At 35.5% G+C, this 18675-nt stretch overlaps 3 protein-coding genes across 3 annotated transcripts; 2 read left to right on the top strand and 1 right to left on the bottom strand.

The window, feature by feature from the left end:
- Positions 1-374: 374 nt before the first annotated feature.
- Positions 375-1688, top strand: LOC114524551 (myb-like protein X). Its single transcript, XM_028545664.1, has 2 exons — positions 375-639; positions 808-1688. Exons 1-2 carry the CDS (start codon positions 637-639, stop codon positions 1585-1587), a joined length of 783 nt encoding a protein of 260 aa, XP_028401465.1. The 5' UTR covers positions 375-636; the 3' UTR covers positions 1588-1688.
- A 3630-nt stretch (positions 1689-5318) lies between these two features.
- Positions 5319-6236, bottom strand: LOC114524560 (dynactin subunit 5-like). Its single transcript, XM_028545674.1, has 2 exons — positions 6157-6236; positions 5319-5942 (listed from the first exon to the last, which is right to left on the bottom strand). The coding sequence occupies exon 2, from the start codon at positions 5929-5931 to the stop codon at positions 5383-5385; it is 549 nt and encodes a 182-aa protein (XP_028401475.1). The 5' UTR covers positions 5932-5942; positions 6157-6236; the 3' UTR covers positions 5319-5382.
- A 271-nt stretch (positions 6237-6507) lies between these two features.
- Positions 6508-18287, top strand: LOC114524614 (structural maintenance of chromosomes protein 4-like). Its single transcript, XM_028545753.1, has 36 exons — positions 6508-6691; positions 6959-7150; positions 7294-7470; positions 7668-7832; positions 8031-8158; positions 8355-8452; positions 8873-8915; positions 9053-9137; positions 9295-9360; positions 9693-9770; positions 10040-10085; positions 10186-10226; positions 10466-10522; positions 10805-10926; positions 11028-11136; positions 11453-11514; positions 11844-11913; positions 12088-12249; positions 12519-12559; positions 12878-13010; positions 13290-13344; positions 13537-13664; positions 13892-13996; positions 14214-14340; positions 14628-14679; positions 14764-14815; positions 15028-15113; positions 15349-15430; positions 15843-15905; positions 16168-16341; positions 16495-16602; positions 16767-16844; positions 17173-17328; positions 17445-17600; positions 17780-17884; positions 18071-18287. The coding sequence occupies exons 1-36, from the start codon at positions 6515-6517 to the stop codon at positions 18236-18238; spliced, it is 3747 nt and encodes a 1248-aa protein (XP_028401554.1). The 5' UTR covers positions 6508-6514; the 3' UTR covers positions 18239-18287.
- Positions 18288-18675: the final 388 nt, after the last annotated feature.

Genomic DNA, 18675 nt, shown 5'->3' with positions numbered 1-18675 from the left:
CAAACCATACTCCCACACGATGCCTGTATATTGCCTCCAAACTTGAATGCAACTAACAGCTCTCAATTTTTAGCGAGTACGAGGAGCTGCACTAAAGTAGTTAAAATAATTTGTTTGTTGATATTTATTGAACATGAGTAAGAACGGTGATAATAATGATCAAGAGTCGTTGGTGTGTCATATTGAAGGATTAGAAACTTATCGCTCAGGTAAGTGAAAATGAAACAGCATGTGCCGCTTTTAAACGAACGTAATGATATAAATTATATAGTCGCCGTAGCACATGCATTTAAAAGCTTCCTGTCCATAAAAAGACTCCATGTAATAATACAAACTTTGTCATTGAAATGATTAGTACACTACATTTGGTTTTTGTCAGTTTGGAAAATACCGGATCCAGAATGTAATTACGGATGAATGATACGGATGAATTTTATATATGTAGATTGTAGTTGCATGCCTTAATTTTGTGTTCCATTCACTATACATGCAGCAGCCTAAAATAAATGATTGAACAATCTTATAAGCGCTGTGCTTTCTAATGTATCCTTCACAGACAAATCACCTGTCGCTGATATACCCAGCGATTTACCACAATGGAAACAAGATTTGCTAAGAAAGAAAAGAAATGAGAAGATGGTAGGTCTGCACGAAAAACTTTATATTGCATGCAGTATAATTGTCAAGGTAAACACGAAACTAAGACTCCTTATACACGGGACTGGGCGGATTTGGAACAATCCTAAAAAAATTGCCCTTCAACCTGGCCCGGTCTAAACATAGCGTGGATGTTTTTGTTTTCACTAGGAAAAACACAAAGCAGAAATGGCAAGGTTATACGAGGAAAGTCAAACACCTGAATGGATGAAGCCGTTAAAAAAACTGCACCAGCGACGTAAGTCTGAACAATCAGAAAAAATTGAAGCTGAAAGAAGAAAAGCGGAAGAGGAAAGACAACGTTTTGAAGCAATGCCTGCGTGGAAAAAACAACTCATTTATAAAAAGAAAGCAAAGTCTGCAGAAAACCTTTTTTCTGGATGTGACAGCAAGAATGTAGAATATGATACAAACTCTGGAGACAGGGTGAAAGAGAAGGCGGAAAGTACTCAAGGAGAAAATAGTGAAGTCGACGCTGAAAACGTCAATGGTGTTAACGATGAAAACGGAAATGGGATTTCAGAGAATGAAAATTGCGATGATGGAATAACTAATGGCCAAGTTGAAACTCCAGTAGACGAAAATGAACAACCTGAAAATGACGAGTTAAAAGACACAGGAAATGGTGACGACCATGTTGAAGTTGAAGATTTGGACAAAAACTATAGTGAAGCAGTTGAAGTCGGGTTAGTTGATGAAGTGAGTGACGATGGAGATCAGGAACCTGGCGTCAGTGAAGAGGAAAATTACTATGATGAATCGGATGAAGCGAGGGAAAGTGAGGAGAGTCAGATTCTGAGTGACGATGAAAATGAGGTCCAATGTCTTGAACTGGATGAAAACGAGACCGTAGAGAATGAAGAAAAGCAGATGGACGGAAGTGAACAAGAAAATGAAGAAATCAATGACAAGGACAACAACGAAGAGTAACAACAATATGCACATGTAAATAGATGTGAAAGCATTTTAAGAAAACAGTTCAGCACTGATTATATAGTTATATAGAGCACCAAGTTTAACATTTTTTCATTGACAAGTTGATCACTGACATTATTGTGAATAATCAACTTTCATTACAACTAAAATTATTTCACAAGCACACATGAAAAATACACTTGCTCCAGGGTGTAATATGTAGTTTTGTTTTTAGTTACTGTTTTTTTTGTTATAGTTGTTAATTTTCACTTTGAACTTTGACACAAACTGCATTATTATATTGATTATGGCTGCTTATCTTCACTTATGACAATATATAACACAATGTTGAGTTCAGACAAACATAAAGACTTCAGTTATTGTACTGAAACTGCCAAATGAATGTAAGTCAGATTAGTCATTTCATCATTACTCAACATTGTTATACAAAAGTTAAAAAGACACAGTACAAAACATCACAAGACAACTTTACAACAAAGTTTTTCAAACATGACAATAATCAAAACACAGAACTAATAAACAATTACAAACTGACATACTGAAGAAGACAACAATTCAAAACACAAAAAAAAAACACAAAATGACAAAGAAAAATCGCTTTCGGTCAAGATTCATCAGAGTACAGATAGTGTACATCAAATTTGACTAAAAATTCATCACAGACCTGTTAAATAGAAGGGAAAAACATAAGAAAAATAGTCACATCAAATAATTTCCATAAGGCCATTTAGCAATACTGTTGTGCAGATTTACTGATTACCTTAGCAATGCACAGCAAATATAGAAAAATAGCATTCAACATAAATGTGCAAAAAAAATTAATTGCACATAAAATTAAAGACATGCATATTTTACAATATCCCTCAAACCATGTGTTTACTCATAATAAACAAAAACATAGCTTGCCCTTGGCTTTGAGCTTGTCATGGCTACCATTTTAACTTTTAAGTAATATTTTAAGAATTATTTTGTCAATAATCAGCAATATTTGGGTATTTGATAAAAATAAGGTTGTTATCTTCACCTTAGTAGTATTAAAGACAAGATATAGTTATGTTTTTCTATGTAAAAATCAGTGAAAATCCAGTAGAAAATTCTAAATACTCACCCACCATTTCCGTTGGTCTCAGAATACAGCCTGTTCGCAGGCTGCCCCAAGGCCAAATGCGGTTTTAAAAAAGGTCGGGCGATGTTCTATTTATTTATTTATTGCTATGTACACATATTTTCCTAATTATTTTTTAATAATTTTTCGCTTCTACGCATCAGTTCTGATTAAAAAACAACGTATTGTAACTATTGTTTCAAAATTGCTCAAATTTTGTCTCTGACCATAAACTCTTCTCTCTTATATACGTTTAGAAATATAGCGAACTAAAAGCGTGTCAAATATTGTGATAGTTCTTTGTTTATATTACAAACTGTTCACCACCTTTATTGTCGATTCCACATAACACATGAATGACAAATTCAATTAATTTTCCAATTATTAATCTATTTAGAATTGGTTAGTTAACCTATAACTTCTTGCATTACCCTTTCATCACCATTACTAACAAGGGTGTAAAACACTAATGATATTTTCTAAGAATTTGTCCTGAAGTATATTTTGTTTGTTAAATATATGTTAACAGTTAATATTTTGGCCAATTTTTGATGATGTTAATATTTTGGATAATACAATGATCCAGTTTTTAATATTGTTTCATGCAGGGCCGTCGCTAGGTGGGGAGCATGACACCTATTTGCCGAAAACTAGTTGTCGGCAAATGAACGATTTTTAACCCTCGCAGGACTTTATTTACTGTTCAGTTTTTCCATGCGGTGGATCCAACATTTATTATTGAATACCTGCATTTTCATCAATATACATGTAAAGTAAAGATGTTGAATATCAAAAAAATTAATTATGTTAGTCAATTTAGAAAAACCACACCCATTGATCATGCCTATTTTGTTGGCAAATTCGATACTCGCACCCCCCTTACCTAAACCACTTAGCAACAGCCCTGGTTTCATGTTTCAATTTAAATTACTCATGTAATTAAAGCTTAATTAATTTAATTCACTCTAGGTGGCAGGTACTAATTAGCCTGGTGAGTGTAATTTATTGACTCAATAAGAAGTTTTTGAACCTGTCCGCAAGGTGTACATCTGCTGTATCTAATATATCTTGAATAAGTTGATAAAAAACTTCATTGATGGTGGAGGGATTGGAGGAATTCCCCACAAAATGTTTAAGTCCTCTCTGTCGAGTCCAATCATCAACTTCTACATGGTTTACAGCTCGTTTGTGATTAAGATCGGTTTTATTTCCAAAAACTGTGTTTCGTCTGAACATCCTACCAACTCCAGTATATTTAGCACACATGGTGGTGAATGTATCCAATGATGTTATATCATACACAAAAATGCATCCATCTGGATTTGATAAAGATGATCTAAACTTTTCTACATAAATATGCACCAAATCATTAGAACCAATACATTTGTACTGAACAGCTTGATTAGGCTTATAATCTTCGCCAAAAAATGATTTAATAATAGAGCTTTTTCCAGCTTTGTCGCCTCCACATACACCAATAACTAGCTCCATTGCTTTCGTTTTCGATATATCATTATATAATAACGTAAAGAATTCAAGCAATTTCATTGGTCGAGAGCCATGACAAAGAGTAGGCCATGATCTATAAGAGGACAGACGCACGGAATGACGTCACAGCAATTTTCTTTTTACCGGTTTAATTTTGGATTTTTTTCAGTTTTATTATATAAAACAAATAGATTACAATGCTCCGCTCCTACATTACTCGCCCCGGCGGCTCGTGGTCACTTTTTTGTTCTTATCACATATCTTATCACATTCGGGCATGGGTCTGCGGCGCAGGCTACGGTTCTGTCGGTTCATTGTAATCTATTTGTTAATTATATCCGGCCCACGGCCAGCAAGGCGAGCTTCTTCAATCTTCCTTCGCAATAATTTTGCGCATACAGTGTCGTATGACCATAGATCAGTGGATTTTATATTTTCTGCACAGGTATTATAAAATTCCCGTAAAATAAGCCCCGAAAACAATTGAAACTTGAAAAGATCTATTGTTAGATAATTTCCCCCCCAAATTTTCTACCCTGGCTACGCCACTGAGCAGTTAAAAGTTTGTGAGAAAGTCTCTGAATCGTCGGAACTATCTTTTGAGAAACTATGGCAGTACAGCCTAGCCCTAGGTAAAACGTCGCCCTTCTCATGCGCCGAACCCTATGGCCGAACCCAATGCAAATGAGCTCAAACAGACTTTAATTCATTTGCATTAGGTTCGGCGCATGAGAAGAGCGACGTTTGATCTAGGCCTACGACTTGCACGATTACAAGTATATCTGTGTCTTTAAGTACGCTGTACGCTGGTTAAGGCCGGGGCTGGAACGACCTTCCACTAAAATTCAAAAAACTACGTACAGGTACAGCATTCTCCAAACATTCTTTAGGGTTTCTCCTAAGGGCTGGATGAAGTTAAACTCAAGAAACTGAACTCAAGCTATCGCAGAAGCAATATATATCATCAGATACTTCAATCTATCTGCTTGATGCTAATGAAAAGATGGCTAACAACTAAAAAAACTAATTAACAACTAGAAAAGATGACTAACAACTAGAAAGGATGACTACCTTTCTGAAAAAATTCAATAAATAGCTAAATTTATTATTTTCAACAATTTAGAAATTATTATTACTGCCAGATACATTTTTTCTAATTAGAGTTACATTTTACAACATTACAGTGCTTCTAATTCTTAATTAGGTTTAACTGGAACAAAATGTTGGTAGTAACTTTTGGTGATATCACTCATAATATCTTGCATAGATTCAGGTAACATGCTGGTGTATGTACCAGGAGAACCACCATATAGAGTAAATGGTGGTACAACAGTTTCTGGAGGTAATACTGTGTTATCAGCAATGGCACAACAATCTTTAAGAATAGAACGACGTCCAATAACACAATTTTTACCAATATGGACATAGGATCCAACTTGTGCTGCATTGACAACACAATCTTCTTCAATTAGTACATTATCACCAATGTGAAGTGGAAAGAAAGCAACTCCTTTACTGAACTTTTTAAATGGTGGTCTGATCACTGATCTTTTACTTATCACACAGTTTCTACCAATCCTTACATTTGCAAGGTCACCACGAATTATGCAATCAGACATAATTATGGTTTTGCCATTAAGTACAATATTCTGACTACCACACAAGACTGACTGACGACTAACTTTGTTCCCAGATGCTGTTTCAATATATTCATCTTTGCTATACGTCATATCTTGCAGTTCCATCTTTAGTCAGACTAAATTAATAGATTGTATTAATATTTAGAAAATTCCAACATTCATTTTAAAAGGTCTTTTATAGTTTCATGAGCGAAGTCCCACCCTCCTGGCTCCTGTCACATTGTCCCACAAAACCTAGCCATGGGCAACTACATAATTTCACAATCACAGTCTTCACAGACTCACAGTACTCTTCATTTATACTAGGTATCAATTTAAGTAAATCCCTACCAAATACTGCTGCCAAATTGAGTAAAACGTCGATGAGTTTAATCTTTGTCTTTATTGATTTCCCAAAAATGATGCGTAAGGGTAAAAACTTCATGTTATATTTTTGTTCAAATTGTAGAATTGGTTCAAATTGCCACCTACTAGAGCTCAAAAAATACGCGGAACGTTCGAAGAAATTTTGTCGACTATTTTCTTGTAAATATTTTTGGCTGGTGAAGGAACAATTCAATTATTTAGAAATTTTAAGGGACTGCCTCACACCGCTTATTTTTTATACAGTAGTTATGTTTTTGTTACATTATTGGTAAAACGTTGTGGGTCACCTGTATGTGATATTCTTCGCGCCAAAATTAAAAAGATGGAGGAAAATAATGAGACGTTGGTCCCAGAAAATACAGCCACAAACGACTGTGAAATGAATCAAGCTGAAGCTGTTGAAGCTGAAACAAGGACTGAAAGGTTAATGATACATAAAATGGTAAATGAGAATTTCAAATCATATGCTGGGACACAAGAACTTGGTCCATTTCACAAGGTAAATTTACTAAATTATTCTTGACAGTTTAACAAAAATATACATTCTAGACTGGTTAAAATAGCTTTATCATATCCTCAATTATTTGAATTCTGGGATAGAAATGGTTAAAGATGTTTCATGATGTTGCCTTTGTCAAGACAATGTACAGTCAGTCTGTCTTGCCCAAATGTTTGGTCTATTGTTTTTACCATAATTCTTATACACAGACTTCCCTATCATACACATTATAACACATAATAAAAAAGTGAACTATTTTGTTTATAGAATTTTTCATCAATTGTTGGTCCAAATGGGAGTGGAAAATCAAACGTCATAGATGCTATGTTATTTGTGTTTGGTTATCGTTCAAATAAGATTCGATCAAAAAAAATATCACAGCTGATTCATAACTCTGGTAATCATCGTAATGTACAAAGCTGTACAGTTTCAGTTTATTTTCAGAAAATTATAGATATGGTAAGTAAAATATTATTGATAACATGTAATCCTTGTTATATTTGCATCTATTATGCAGCTATTCTTACTTGCTCTGGGAGAGTATATGATATCAGAAGTATACACAATGGTGTTGTGTTTATTTTATGCCACACTTTTTTTAGCCAGGGGATGAATATGAGGTTGTACCTGAAAGTGAATTTATTGTATCAAGAACAGCCCGAAAAGACAACAGTTCTGATTATTATGTCAATGGGAAAAAAACACCTTTCAAAGAAGTTGCCATGCTTTTGAGAAAATGTGGCATTGATCTTGACCATAATCGCTTCCTAATTTTACAGGTAATTAAAGAAAAGTAATTCTAAAAACAGTTTTCCACTGTTTAAATAAACAGCTGTGCATGCAAATTAGTACTTTACCTGGGGTACTATATAAATGTGAGCAGACAGCAATATACTAGTGCTTGTGAATTACATGTATGTAGTGTTTTCCAAACTTCATTCAACCTGGCCCTGATTATAGTCCACGGCTATTTAAGGGTGAAGTAGAGCAGATTTCTATGATGAAACCCAAGGCTCAGACTGAACACGAGGAGGGTATGTTGGAGTATTTGGAAGATATTATTGGATCAAGTTGTTATAAACAACCCATTGAAGAGTGTGCAAAATCTGTTGAAGAACTCAATGAAGCCAGAGGGGAAAAGGTGATATATATTAAGTCCCTCTTTAATACATTGCTGGTGTATTGCAGGCTAATAAAACTTGGATAATGGAAAACCTGGTAATAATATATGAGGGTTCAAATGGATGGAAAGTTTCCAGCATAAATTTCACATGGCCCCAGCAAGTCAATTATATACATGTATTTACATTTTATCTTACGCATATTCTACCATAATTAGCTGAATCGTGTCAAAGCTGTGGAGAAAGAAAAAGATGAATTAGAAGGAGTGAAAAATGAAGCAGTTGAATACCTAAATATACAAAATGGTGTGTGTAAGGAGCGGAACAAGTTGTACCAAAAAAACATGTAGGTTTAAAGTTCTTCTTCTAAATTCTTAGTTTAAAGTCCTATTGTGAGACTATTAGTATAGAACCTAGGTAATTTTATTACAACTTAACCTAAGGTTATGGTTAGTATCAGGATAAATATGATCAAATAAAGATAGTAGAGATAGTAGCTTCAATACAATAATAAATTATATCCATTTAATTTTTCCCACAAGATATGATTGTCTTGGTAATGATAATCATGCCAAGCAAGAAAGGGATAAAGTCAATGAACTGTATACAGATCTGAAGAAAAAAATGGAGGAATGCTCAGGTACATATAACTATTAGTTTTATCTGGTTAAGATTAATATAAAGGGGTTGATGGCAGAAGGGAGCATGCTAGTCATACTTGTACCTAATGGCACCCTCACTAGCCTCCAACCTAATATTGCTTCCTGATCACAAAGGATGCAATATTAGGTTAGAGCTAGGTTAGTGAGAATGCCACTGTCAACAGTTGTATGCCTCATGTCTTGTTGGAGGGGGCCCACTCTGTTGAAAATCTTTGTAGAAGGAGCATAGCCACAACATTTGACACAGCATTCAATAAACAATAAATTACCATTACTTTGAATGAATAATTTTTCCTGGTATGTTGCACAGGCTTACATATTAGCTATGTAAGTCAGGCTTTAGCTATATTTATAGGTATACTTCTGTCCAGTAGCATCCTTGTGTATAATTTTTTTAGAAAGGAAAAAGAACAAAGCGAAAGACATAAAGAAACTCACCAAGTATATATATATATATATTGTATTTGAGCCTCGGACCTCAGTAGCTGGACTGGATTTTGTGTTTCACGATAATAAGCTGGAAAAGCAACACTGAAGAATGATGGAAATCGTAATTTTTTTTTACCTCGTTCTTATAGAATGCAGGAACAGTTGGCTAAAACATCTGAAGAAACCAAAGCGAATTTCAATGCGTTTGAAAGAAACGATCTAAAATTGAGAGAGGTGCTTTTGTGTAACACTAGTGACTGCAATTCTCTAGTAATCGAGCATTACTTCACTATAACTGCATTATTTCCGTTGAAATACCCTAGTAACTGTGCCTTACTTTAGAAGCTCAGTACAGCCATTGAGTATAGAACAAAATATGTTATTTTGCTAGGATTTGAAACACAGGAAACAAGAGGGCAAAAAGCTTGACACAAACTTGACCAAGGAAAAGAAAAAGGTTAGCTTGGCACATAATCAGCGTTTTAGAACTTAGACTGAATTTCATATTTAATACCGGAAATGGCAAAAAGATTTTGATTTTACGAATATTGATTTTCATTAAAACTCAGTGTTACATATATCGCATCTCGCATCTTCTTTGAATAGAATTGAAGCTAATGGCGGCAATGTTGAACAGTCGCACTTAATTCTCTTCCTTTATGCACTGATTGAAGTGCTTAATATATTGCTATATTTATATACTCGAGTCCTTGAATATGAGGGGAAAAAAGTTTTACTACCAGCATAACTGATTGTCACCACTTCTGTAATCTATATCTTTATGGTTAGCTTGTGGATTTAAAAGCTGAACCTGAAAAAAATGAAAAGAAACTAGAAGAACTTGAGGAGAAGAAAGCAGCGGTTGAGGTGAAGATTTCGTTATTATACGGAAACTGTTCTGATAATATATTTGTGTTTTTAAGACCCTGTTTACACTATAGCTACAATGCTCAGGCCAACCAATGCAAATACCGGGCGCGGATGAAATGGGCACGGACACGTATTTTAGCTGTGCCGTGCCAATTGAGTGTAGTGTAAATTGGGCTTAATTCGCGTTAATGAGAAATTTTAAATGTAGGAGAGGTGAAAACCTGTTTTTAACGTCTGAAATTATAATGTTTCAATTGCTTGTATAGGAAAAGAAGAAAGTTGAAGACTCCAAACTGAATGAAATCATGTCAGGTACATGAATATACTGCATCATCTCGAAACTTCACCTAGATTGTGTTCATGCTGTTATAGTTAATTTCAATTTATTAATTATGCATAATTTTATTGTTAGGCTTAAAAGAGGAGACAGAGGGTTTACAAGCGGAAAAAGAGGTCACTATTTATTGCATTTTAAAGGCTTTTCGGTTTTTGATTTGGAAGGGATTCTTGTAAAAGATATCGCAGTCATATAATTGAATATGTTATTTGGTTCATGAATATTTTTTGAAAATTATTACCTGCTTGGGAAACATGATTTCGACCAAGTCACCTTAAAATAACAAGTCTCGGGTATATTCTTCCAAACACAACTGATGGATGATGTTTTCTTGATGTTTTTCCTTGTGTTTCAGGCTAAAGAAGGACACCTTTTGGAGATGAGCAAATCAGTAAACGAAGCTAAATCAAAGGTAATTTATTTAGTCAAGTCGGTTCTTCAAGCAAAAAATGGTCAATCCGATCTGTTTTGAAGTTTTAAATTTCGTTCTTGATTTCGGTAAAACTTGCTTTTGACTATAGCGAGATATTATATAATATATATTTTAAAATGCCTGAATCGCCGATGATTTGTGAAAATAAAGTATAGGATGGTATTTCAGGGTAAGGAAATCGCGGGGTTAATTCTGCAGCTCGTCATGTAAAGCCGGCAATTTTCATCAGGTGTTATGACAGGCTATGTCTTCTTTTTTTAGTTGGATGTGGCGAAAAGTGAACTAGAGATTTATAGTACTCAACAAGACGGTTTAAAAAATCAACAAAAAGAAGCCAAGGAAAATTTAGAAAATGGGAAAGAAAAACTCAAAGATTTAAAATGGTATTTTTTAAGAATTTTTTCAAAAAATTTTAACCATGTTGTGGTAAATCACCTTTTTTTTAAATTTGACCAACTCAAGGTTCGTCATTTTGTGATTTCAGTGATACGGAAACAATAAACAGCGAACTTCCTGACAATAAAAAGCAACTGGAAAAAGCAAAGGTTGATTTAGAAAAAACTGAGGCTGAGGAGAAGAAACTCTGCGAGGAGGTAAACATATAGCTACTGTGCGAACAAACATGCACTAAGCGAGGCAAAACCTTTGCACGACAATATCTAAAAACGCTTTCTTGTGAGGTTTGTGCCACTTTTGTGCGGGATGTTCAAAACTTCTTTTGATTTCTATTTATTGACTCCTAAATCGCAAGAAGTAGGATTGAGATTAAGTCTAAAATAGAACATGTTTCAAATATTGTTTCAAATCAAACTCTGTCTTCGTCCCATGCTTCCCGTGCTTTCCTCTCAATTATTATTTTTCCCACAATGACCACCTTTATCAACTATTATCAACTTAATTTATTCGCAGCTACGAATATCACGATCAAAGGCCGAAGAAGCGAGAAGTGCTTTACAAGCAGTCAGTACACGGTAATTCTATACTGGATGTATATCGCATGAGTGTTAATTTAGTTTGGGTATGATGCTCCACGCGTAAATAGGCGTGGGTCATGCGTAAAGACGCGTAACGTTACACGATGCATATGATTGGTTGGCTAAACATTGTCTTTATTGGCTCAACATTAGTTTTCCGGCTTTTTACGTCGTCATGAATCTTGAGAAGTCAATATCCACCATTGCCGAACCTATTTCATTCGTGACTGGATTAAAATACTAGATAACGATTTCCAAATTTACGTTGGGTAACCCATCGTACTATCAATATTAATTTTATGTATCATATTTCTGTAATATTTTAGAGGTAAAGTTCTGGAAGCTTTGTTGAAAGAAAAACAGTCTGGAAATTTGAAGGGAATATATGGAAGATTGGTAAGGGTTAGAGTATACATCTTTTGAATTCTTCACTCAAACAAAGTTCTGTTCTTTATGGAAAGTCGTGGACTATCAAGAGGAAACTTCTTGGATAGACTCATTTGCCTGTATATCATGAGTCATCCAGTTTCCTATGAAGATCACACGATTGTTTTCCATTTGTTATTTTAGGGAGATCTTGGTGCGATTGATGACAAATACGATGTTGCTATTAGCACTGCTTGTGGGCCGTTGGATAACATTGTTTGCGATACAATTGAAACTGCGCAGAAATGTGTCAACTTCTTAAAAAGAAATAATATTGGATCCGCCACATTTATTGCTTTGGATAAGGTATTTCTGGCTAAACGCCTGCACATTTTCGTATTATTGGAAAGATTTCTAAAAGGTTTGCTTCATTGTTACCAATGAAACCCTATGTACCCTAAACTTCTACCCTCCATCCCTATACTACATTCTATCTTACTGTCTACAGTTTATGATATAGCATGAAATTATCTTCTCAGATAAAGATGGTCGCTGCGATGTGCTGGAATAATTATTGCGTTATATTCGCAGATAATTTCTTACTGTTGTATATTAAAATATGCATTTTACATTAGGTGGAGAATTGGAGAAAGCATTCGACAAGTACAATTAAAACGTAAGTCACTGAAACAATTTTGTAGCGAGTTTGGGCGCGGAGAAGGAGATATTAAATTACTTAGAATACTATATGACAGAGTGCATGGGTTATCCAGCCTACGTGCACTGAAATCTGGGTCATGAACCCCTCCTTCATGAGCTTCACTTATGCAATGAAATTTTTTATTCATCCATTGAAGGAGGGTGCTCTGCTCCTATCTCCATAGCATGCGACAAAAAGCCTGAAATCTATTCAATTGAAGCTAGTCCGAAAATCCAGTATCATTGTGTGGGTCTAGGAGTGTTCATGGTAACTCGTTCATTTCAAATTATATAGGCCAGAGAATGTACCAAGGCTGTTTGATTTGGTGAAAGTAAATAACGAAAAAGTAAAGACGGCATTCTATTTTGCATTACGAGACACTCTGGTTGGGAAGGATCTGGAACAAGCTACTCGTATCTCAGATAAGGTATGCGATTCTTGCATGTGTTTTCTTTCTGCCGTTCGTTAAGGTTTGCTTAGGTAAATTTCTAGCATCCTATTCAAAGCTATTGGTCCCGAAAAGCTTTAGCCGGTTTTACAGTGTCGATATTTTTTTGCGCGAAGCGACATTTTGCGTTCGTTTCCGAGGTCCAGCAAAGTGCAACCATCTGCAACAAATTTCTCTAATACGAAAATAGCTCACTTCGTTATTAGAGAACAGGAAAGACAAAACTACGTTTATTATTAGATCATTTATACTAAATAGGATGGTAAAAGATGGCGGGTTGTGACCGTACAAGGGCAACTAGTGGAGATGTCAGGTATGATTATACACTTTGCCAGACTTTTATGACTAGTTTGCACATAAAATATTTATGCTATAAACTCTTTATATAAGATATACTACAGTAAATGGATTCCTGTGCATGCAGATATCGTGATCAGTATTCTGTTTGTCAGAAAATGAGTCAGGCAACACTGGTTAATTGCTATTCACTATGATCGACGTGCAGGTGCAATGACTGGTGGTGGTTCAAGAGTCGTCAAAGGACGCATGGGATCCAGTATTGTTCATGATATCACTCCACAACAGCTGCAGAAATTAGAGAGAAAGTTAGAAGAACAGACTAATCGTTTAGAGGTATTTTTCCGATAGGCGTGTAATATGTTGGTTGTCTGTAAACTGTTTCAAGTTCTGCTTTCCGAAATATTTGTCCCAGAAGAGTGTTTTGGGGGGGAGTATTGGTAAAGTGGGATATTAAGATATAATAATTTAAAGAAGTTTGTTCACTAAACTGCGCCAAAGGTATTGTGACTTGTATGAGCTAGGTGTGCTTCTCTGACGGTGAGTGGTTGCAAAATATTTAGGAATGCCGAAGATTGAAAAAGACGTTGGAAGAATCAATGGATGATTTGTCAAAAACTGTCTCATCTCAAGAACATCAACTTCAAAAGAACGAGATGGAAGTTCAGGTAAGTATATATACATTCCGATATGCCCTTGCTTCTTTCTCTGTCGAACGTTTGCAGTATGGTTTGTCCTCCATTTGTCCGCCAACTTGTCTCACATGAATTGGAAACGTACATTTCAGAAATGAATATTGATATATTCGAACGGAAAAGTTGTGCCGGTTGTAGCTCTTTACCGCGTATGTATTACTTTGAAATATGTCTTCAATATCTATTTCAGGCATTAATTCAACAAGAAAAAGATCTAACTGAACAAATCAAAAGTCTGCAAGTTCAGTTACAACAAACCGTTCCAGACAAGAATCATTTGAAGCAGCTGGAACAGAAAGTGAAAGAACTTGAAAAAGGTTTCCAAATTCATTATTCTGAACTCTGTTTACCTATGTAAAATCAACTTCGATCAGAAGTTGTTTTTTAGAGCACAAGTGACGTGCGTGGCCTAGTAGATTGCGCAAGCCGTCACATTAACGTACATACCAAACCTGTTTCCTCATTTCCCCTCATCTTTTCGTTAGCATGAGCGGCTTGCATGGGAGATATTTCAAGATTTAAAAATAATGTTGAAAAACTAACAAATTTTTGAACTTACTGGTAATTGGTAAACTTTTTTGCATTCTGTATTCTCCTCACTTAGAATGGCAAAAGGTGTCTTCAGCCTCTGCCAAAGTGGAAGCCGAAGTCCAAAGGTAGAGATACGGCGCTTGGTAACATACAGCGACTATTACTCTCGTATTTCGTGTCAAAGTAATTATTAAATATGATGTTTTTAGTCTTCACAAACAAATCATGGATATTGGCGGATCAAAACTAAAGGCACAACAGGTAGCTTATTCTAAGAGACACAAATACGTTCGAACAATCGAAGGTGGACCAATCCTCTTCGGAATTCTAGGAAACCGATAAACCCTGAGCAAACCCCCCCCCCACTTATATTCAGCATTAGAGCGGTTACTAGTTATCTGTGATTTTCTATTTCAATATATAGAACATTACATTACAGTTGTCTTCACATCAATAACGTGTTCTATATTTAGGCCAAGGTTGACATTTTTAATAAAGGCATTGACGAAATCACTCGGGAAATAACAAAGACAAACGTAGCGCTGAAGTCGTCCTCAAGGTTAGATTCTCTCTAGAGAATTGTTATATTGTGTCATAACATTACGATCTGCTGTGTTGGCACAATATCACATAGATTCTCTTTAAAATATTCGTCCACGCAAAAAAGATTTGACGTATTGCTCAAATAAGTCTGTGCCTTACTAATTAAAATTGTTTGATTGCATGTATTTATCATCACTGACGATACAGTGACGATGTCGTATATACTATGTCTGTTTACTATTGTTGTTCAGAAATATAACAAAGTCAGAAGAAAAAATAAAATCGTTGGAAAAGGAAATTGAAGAAAATAAAGAATCATTGGAAACACTGCAGGTGAGGCATACATGAGTTACTAGTGTAAGGTCAGTTTGAGTCTTCATTTCTCGTGGAAATCACGCACATCAAATTCAAGCCATGTAGGAAAAGCTGAGATGTGTCAACTACCGTCCCTCGGTCAGGAATTGAACCTACGCCTTTGCGACGCTGTATGTGTAGGATGTTTTAAGAATTTTCAACGAGACCCAGGGCATTTTGCCCCAATGTGGAAGCAAAATGCCCTGGGTACGAGGTTAAGAATTTCTAGGGTTATTTCATCGATTATACTCATTATAGACTTGATATAGAGGAGGATTTAATCTGTCCTTGTTCCTAAACGTGAGCTCATGCATGAGCAACCTTTGCAATGGTCAATTGCTGCCGATTTCCAATCATTTGATTTTGAATAGTTCTTTTCTCCACTTTATAGAAAGAATTCAACGAACTTGATGAAAATGCAGCTAAAGTATTTGCAAGTTATAACGACGCCCAGGTGGGGTATCCATCATGTTGCAATTACTGGAAGAAAAATCGGAAATTTAGATCAGTTACGTCTGTGTTAACAATAGAACTTTCTTATAATGACGTCAAACGTGAAAAGTATGATGTTACACGAAATTTGATTGGCTACACAAAACTATCGAGCCAATCAAACTTCGTCTAACATCAGACTTTCCGCGTTTGACGTCATTATGAAAAAGGTCTATTGTTATAAGTAACTTGTAAGTGTAAGTAAGTGCTTTGATCGACAACAGGCTAAAATGAAAGAATGTGAAGAGGCTCTGTCAGCAGTTCGAGAGGAATATCAACAACGAGAAGAAGAATTTAACAAAATGAAAAGCGAGGAAGTGGATGTAAAGAACGATTTGGAAAAATGTAATACACAAGTGAAGGAAAATGAAGCCAAGATCAAATTTTGGAGAAGAGAGGTTAGAAGGATATATCATTGCTTACATCTCTTCAACATTTGCCAACTAAAATAACGGAAGAACAATTGTGCACGTGCAAACAAGGTGTAATACCATTTTATTTAGTTTTTCAAGTTTTACCTTTTTTGCAAGTTCAGTTTTTTTCGCATTCAGATAAGTAAACTGGAACTACAGTCAACTGGCCTAAGCAGTGAAGAGGAAATGGCATTACAAACATTAAATGAAGAAGAATTGCAAACCCTTGATAAAACAGCGATAAAGGTATACGAAATATATCTTATGGTTTTTGGTACTATTCCAGGATACACTGCCATCCCTTTTTGCCTATATTATAAATGTTTTGGTATACAGCATGTTTCCTTCCTTGTGTGAAAACGGCCAATGTCAAAAAAATTTACTAAGCATTACTGTTCAATGTTCAATAGAACGAAATTGAAACGCTCGAAGAGAAATTACGAGAAATGAAGCCGAACATGGCAGCTATTGAAGAGTATCGCAAAAAGGTATTATATTAATTGGAAAACATAATTCTTGATTCACTATATTTAGCAAGTATCGGCGTTCCAATCTATAGTCCAGTCCACGTTTTACGAATGCCCTCCCGTTCTGTAACTTGATCACGTTAAACAGTTTATCGATCTTTTTATTCATCTTTCAATGTTGTATCATGATAAAAAATATTCGTTCCTTTATATTAATGAGATCTCATAGATACAGTTAATCGTTTCTATATAGCCACGCCTCTTTTTTACTTTAAGAAAACGCTCAATTTAGAAAACGCGCCATGAAATTTAGAACTTCACGTCCGTAGCTCTATTTTTTCTAAAACAGGAAGAACAATATTTACAACGAGTAAACGAATTGGATAAGATCACAGAGGACAGAGACAACAAACGCAAAGAATATGAAGCTTTAAGAACAAAAAGACTGAATGAATTTATGGAAGGCTTTTCTATCATCACAATGAAACTCAAAGAAATGTACCAGGTATATGTTTTAAGCAATGTAGTTTTACTCGTCTTTATGGCGTGTTTGGCCAAAGCAGAATCTATTCCGTATATACATGTTTTGAACCAATGGCTCTAATATTATTTTCTTCCCAGATGATCACACTTGGGGGCGATGCAGAGTTGGAACTCGTAGATAGTTTAGATCCATTTACAGAGGGAGTCGTGTTTAGTGTACGGCCCCCGAAGAAGAGCTGGAAAAATATTTCCAATCTCTCCGGAGGCGAGAAAACACTCAGTTCATTGGCTCTTGTAAGTATTTGTTACGTTGTTATGTTGCTGGTTTTGAGATGTATTCACCTGGGGCCGGTTTTGAAGTGTATCGACCAGAAACACAGTGCGAGAGCTAGAGAATAGCACTTGCATGAAAAGGCCCTGGACAACGATAAAAATTAATATTAAGCATAATAACTGAGATATTCCTGTCATAGGTGTTTGCTCTTCATCATTTCAAACCCACACCGCTCTATGTTATGGATGAAATAGACGCTGCTCTTGATTTTCGAAACGTCTCTATTGTTGCTCATTACATCAAGGTATGCATTTGGATTACTAAAAAACAACATTTTCAGCAATTTTCCCTGCGCTGTGGGTCAATCACCATCGAGGGTGAGATCTGAAGGCCAAAAACGTATTCGTGACGTACCTAACACAGTATAGGATACATAAGGGTTTTTGCGACATTGTTGATCTATTGTTATTGTTATTTCCATGTTGTCTAGGAGCGAACAAAGAACGCGCAGTTTATTATAATCAGTTTACGAAACAACATGTTCGAACTGGCAGATCGACTTGTGGGTATTTTCAAAACTGATGATTGTACCAAGAGTGTGACCATTAATCCTCCTCTCTTTGCTACCGGGAGGACCATGGTCCATACAGAGACATAAAATCGTGTATATAATACATCATAGCGCTTTCATATATATATACATATATATATATATATATATATATATGCAATACATTATACCAATAACGGGATGAAGTTAGAGATCGCATCTAGTATATAGGATCTTATATGCATACTGCATACATATACCCACAAGCGTAACTGAACCATCTGGACTGGTGCAGAACAACTAAGATACTGCAGTCAAGTCGGATGATTAAATACTAGCGTGAAAACGTCCATACGAAACTAGAAATATAAAGATCCACCATTCTGTCTGTATTGGCACAGGTTTTCTTCCAGTTTCAGACTTTCAGTCGTGTTCGCTACTTGCTCTGCGCCGTATTGAACACCGTTAGGACTATATAATGAGGGGTTATTCTTTGATATTCTTTATTTGTAATAATATATTTCCAGTGTAGTATAGGGTTTTAT

The sequence above is a fragment of the Dendronephthya gigantea genome, unplaced genomic scaffold (assembly GCF_004324835.1).
Source record: "Dendronephthya gigantea isolate DGI-Jeju-01 unplaced genomic scaffold, DenGig_1.0 000031F, whole genome shotgun sequence".
NCBI classification, from domain to species: Eukaryota; Metazoa; Cnidaria; class Anthozoa; order Malacalcyonacea; family Nephtheidae; genus Dendronephthya; species Dendronephthya gigantea.
Note: the sequence above shows the minus strand (reverse complement) of the source record. Positions and strands in the feature narration are given on the sequence as shown.

Bases quoted from the DNA above. Each gene is read 5' to 3' on its own strand.
- LOC114524560 (XM_028545674.1), bottom strand. From the start codon at position 5,931: ATGGAACTGCAAGATATGACGTATAGCAAAGATGAATATATTGAAACA.
- LOC114524614 (XM_028545753.1), top strand. From the start codon at position 6,515: ATGGAGGAAAATAATGAGACGTTGGTCCCAGAAAATACAGCCACAAAC. The intron at 9,138-9,294 runs GTGCTTTTGTGT...TTATTTTGCTAG, and splicing joins ACGATCTAAAATTGAGAGAG to GATTTGAAACACAGGAAACA. The intron at 9,771-10,039 runs GTGAAGATTTCG...TTGCTTGTATAG, and splicing joins AGAAGAAAGCAGCGGTTGAG to GAAAAGAAGAAAGTTGAAGA.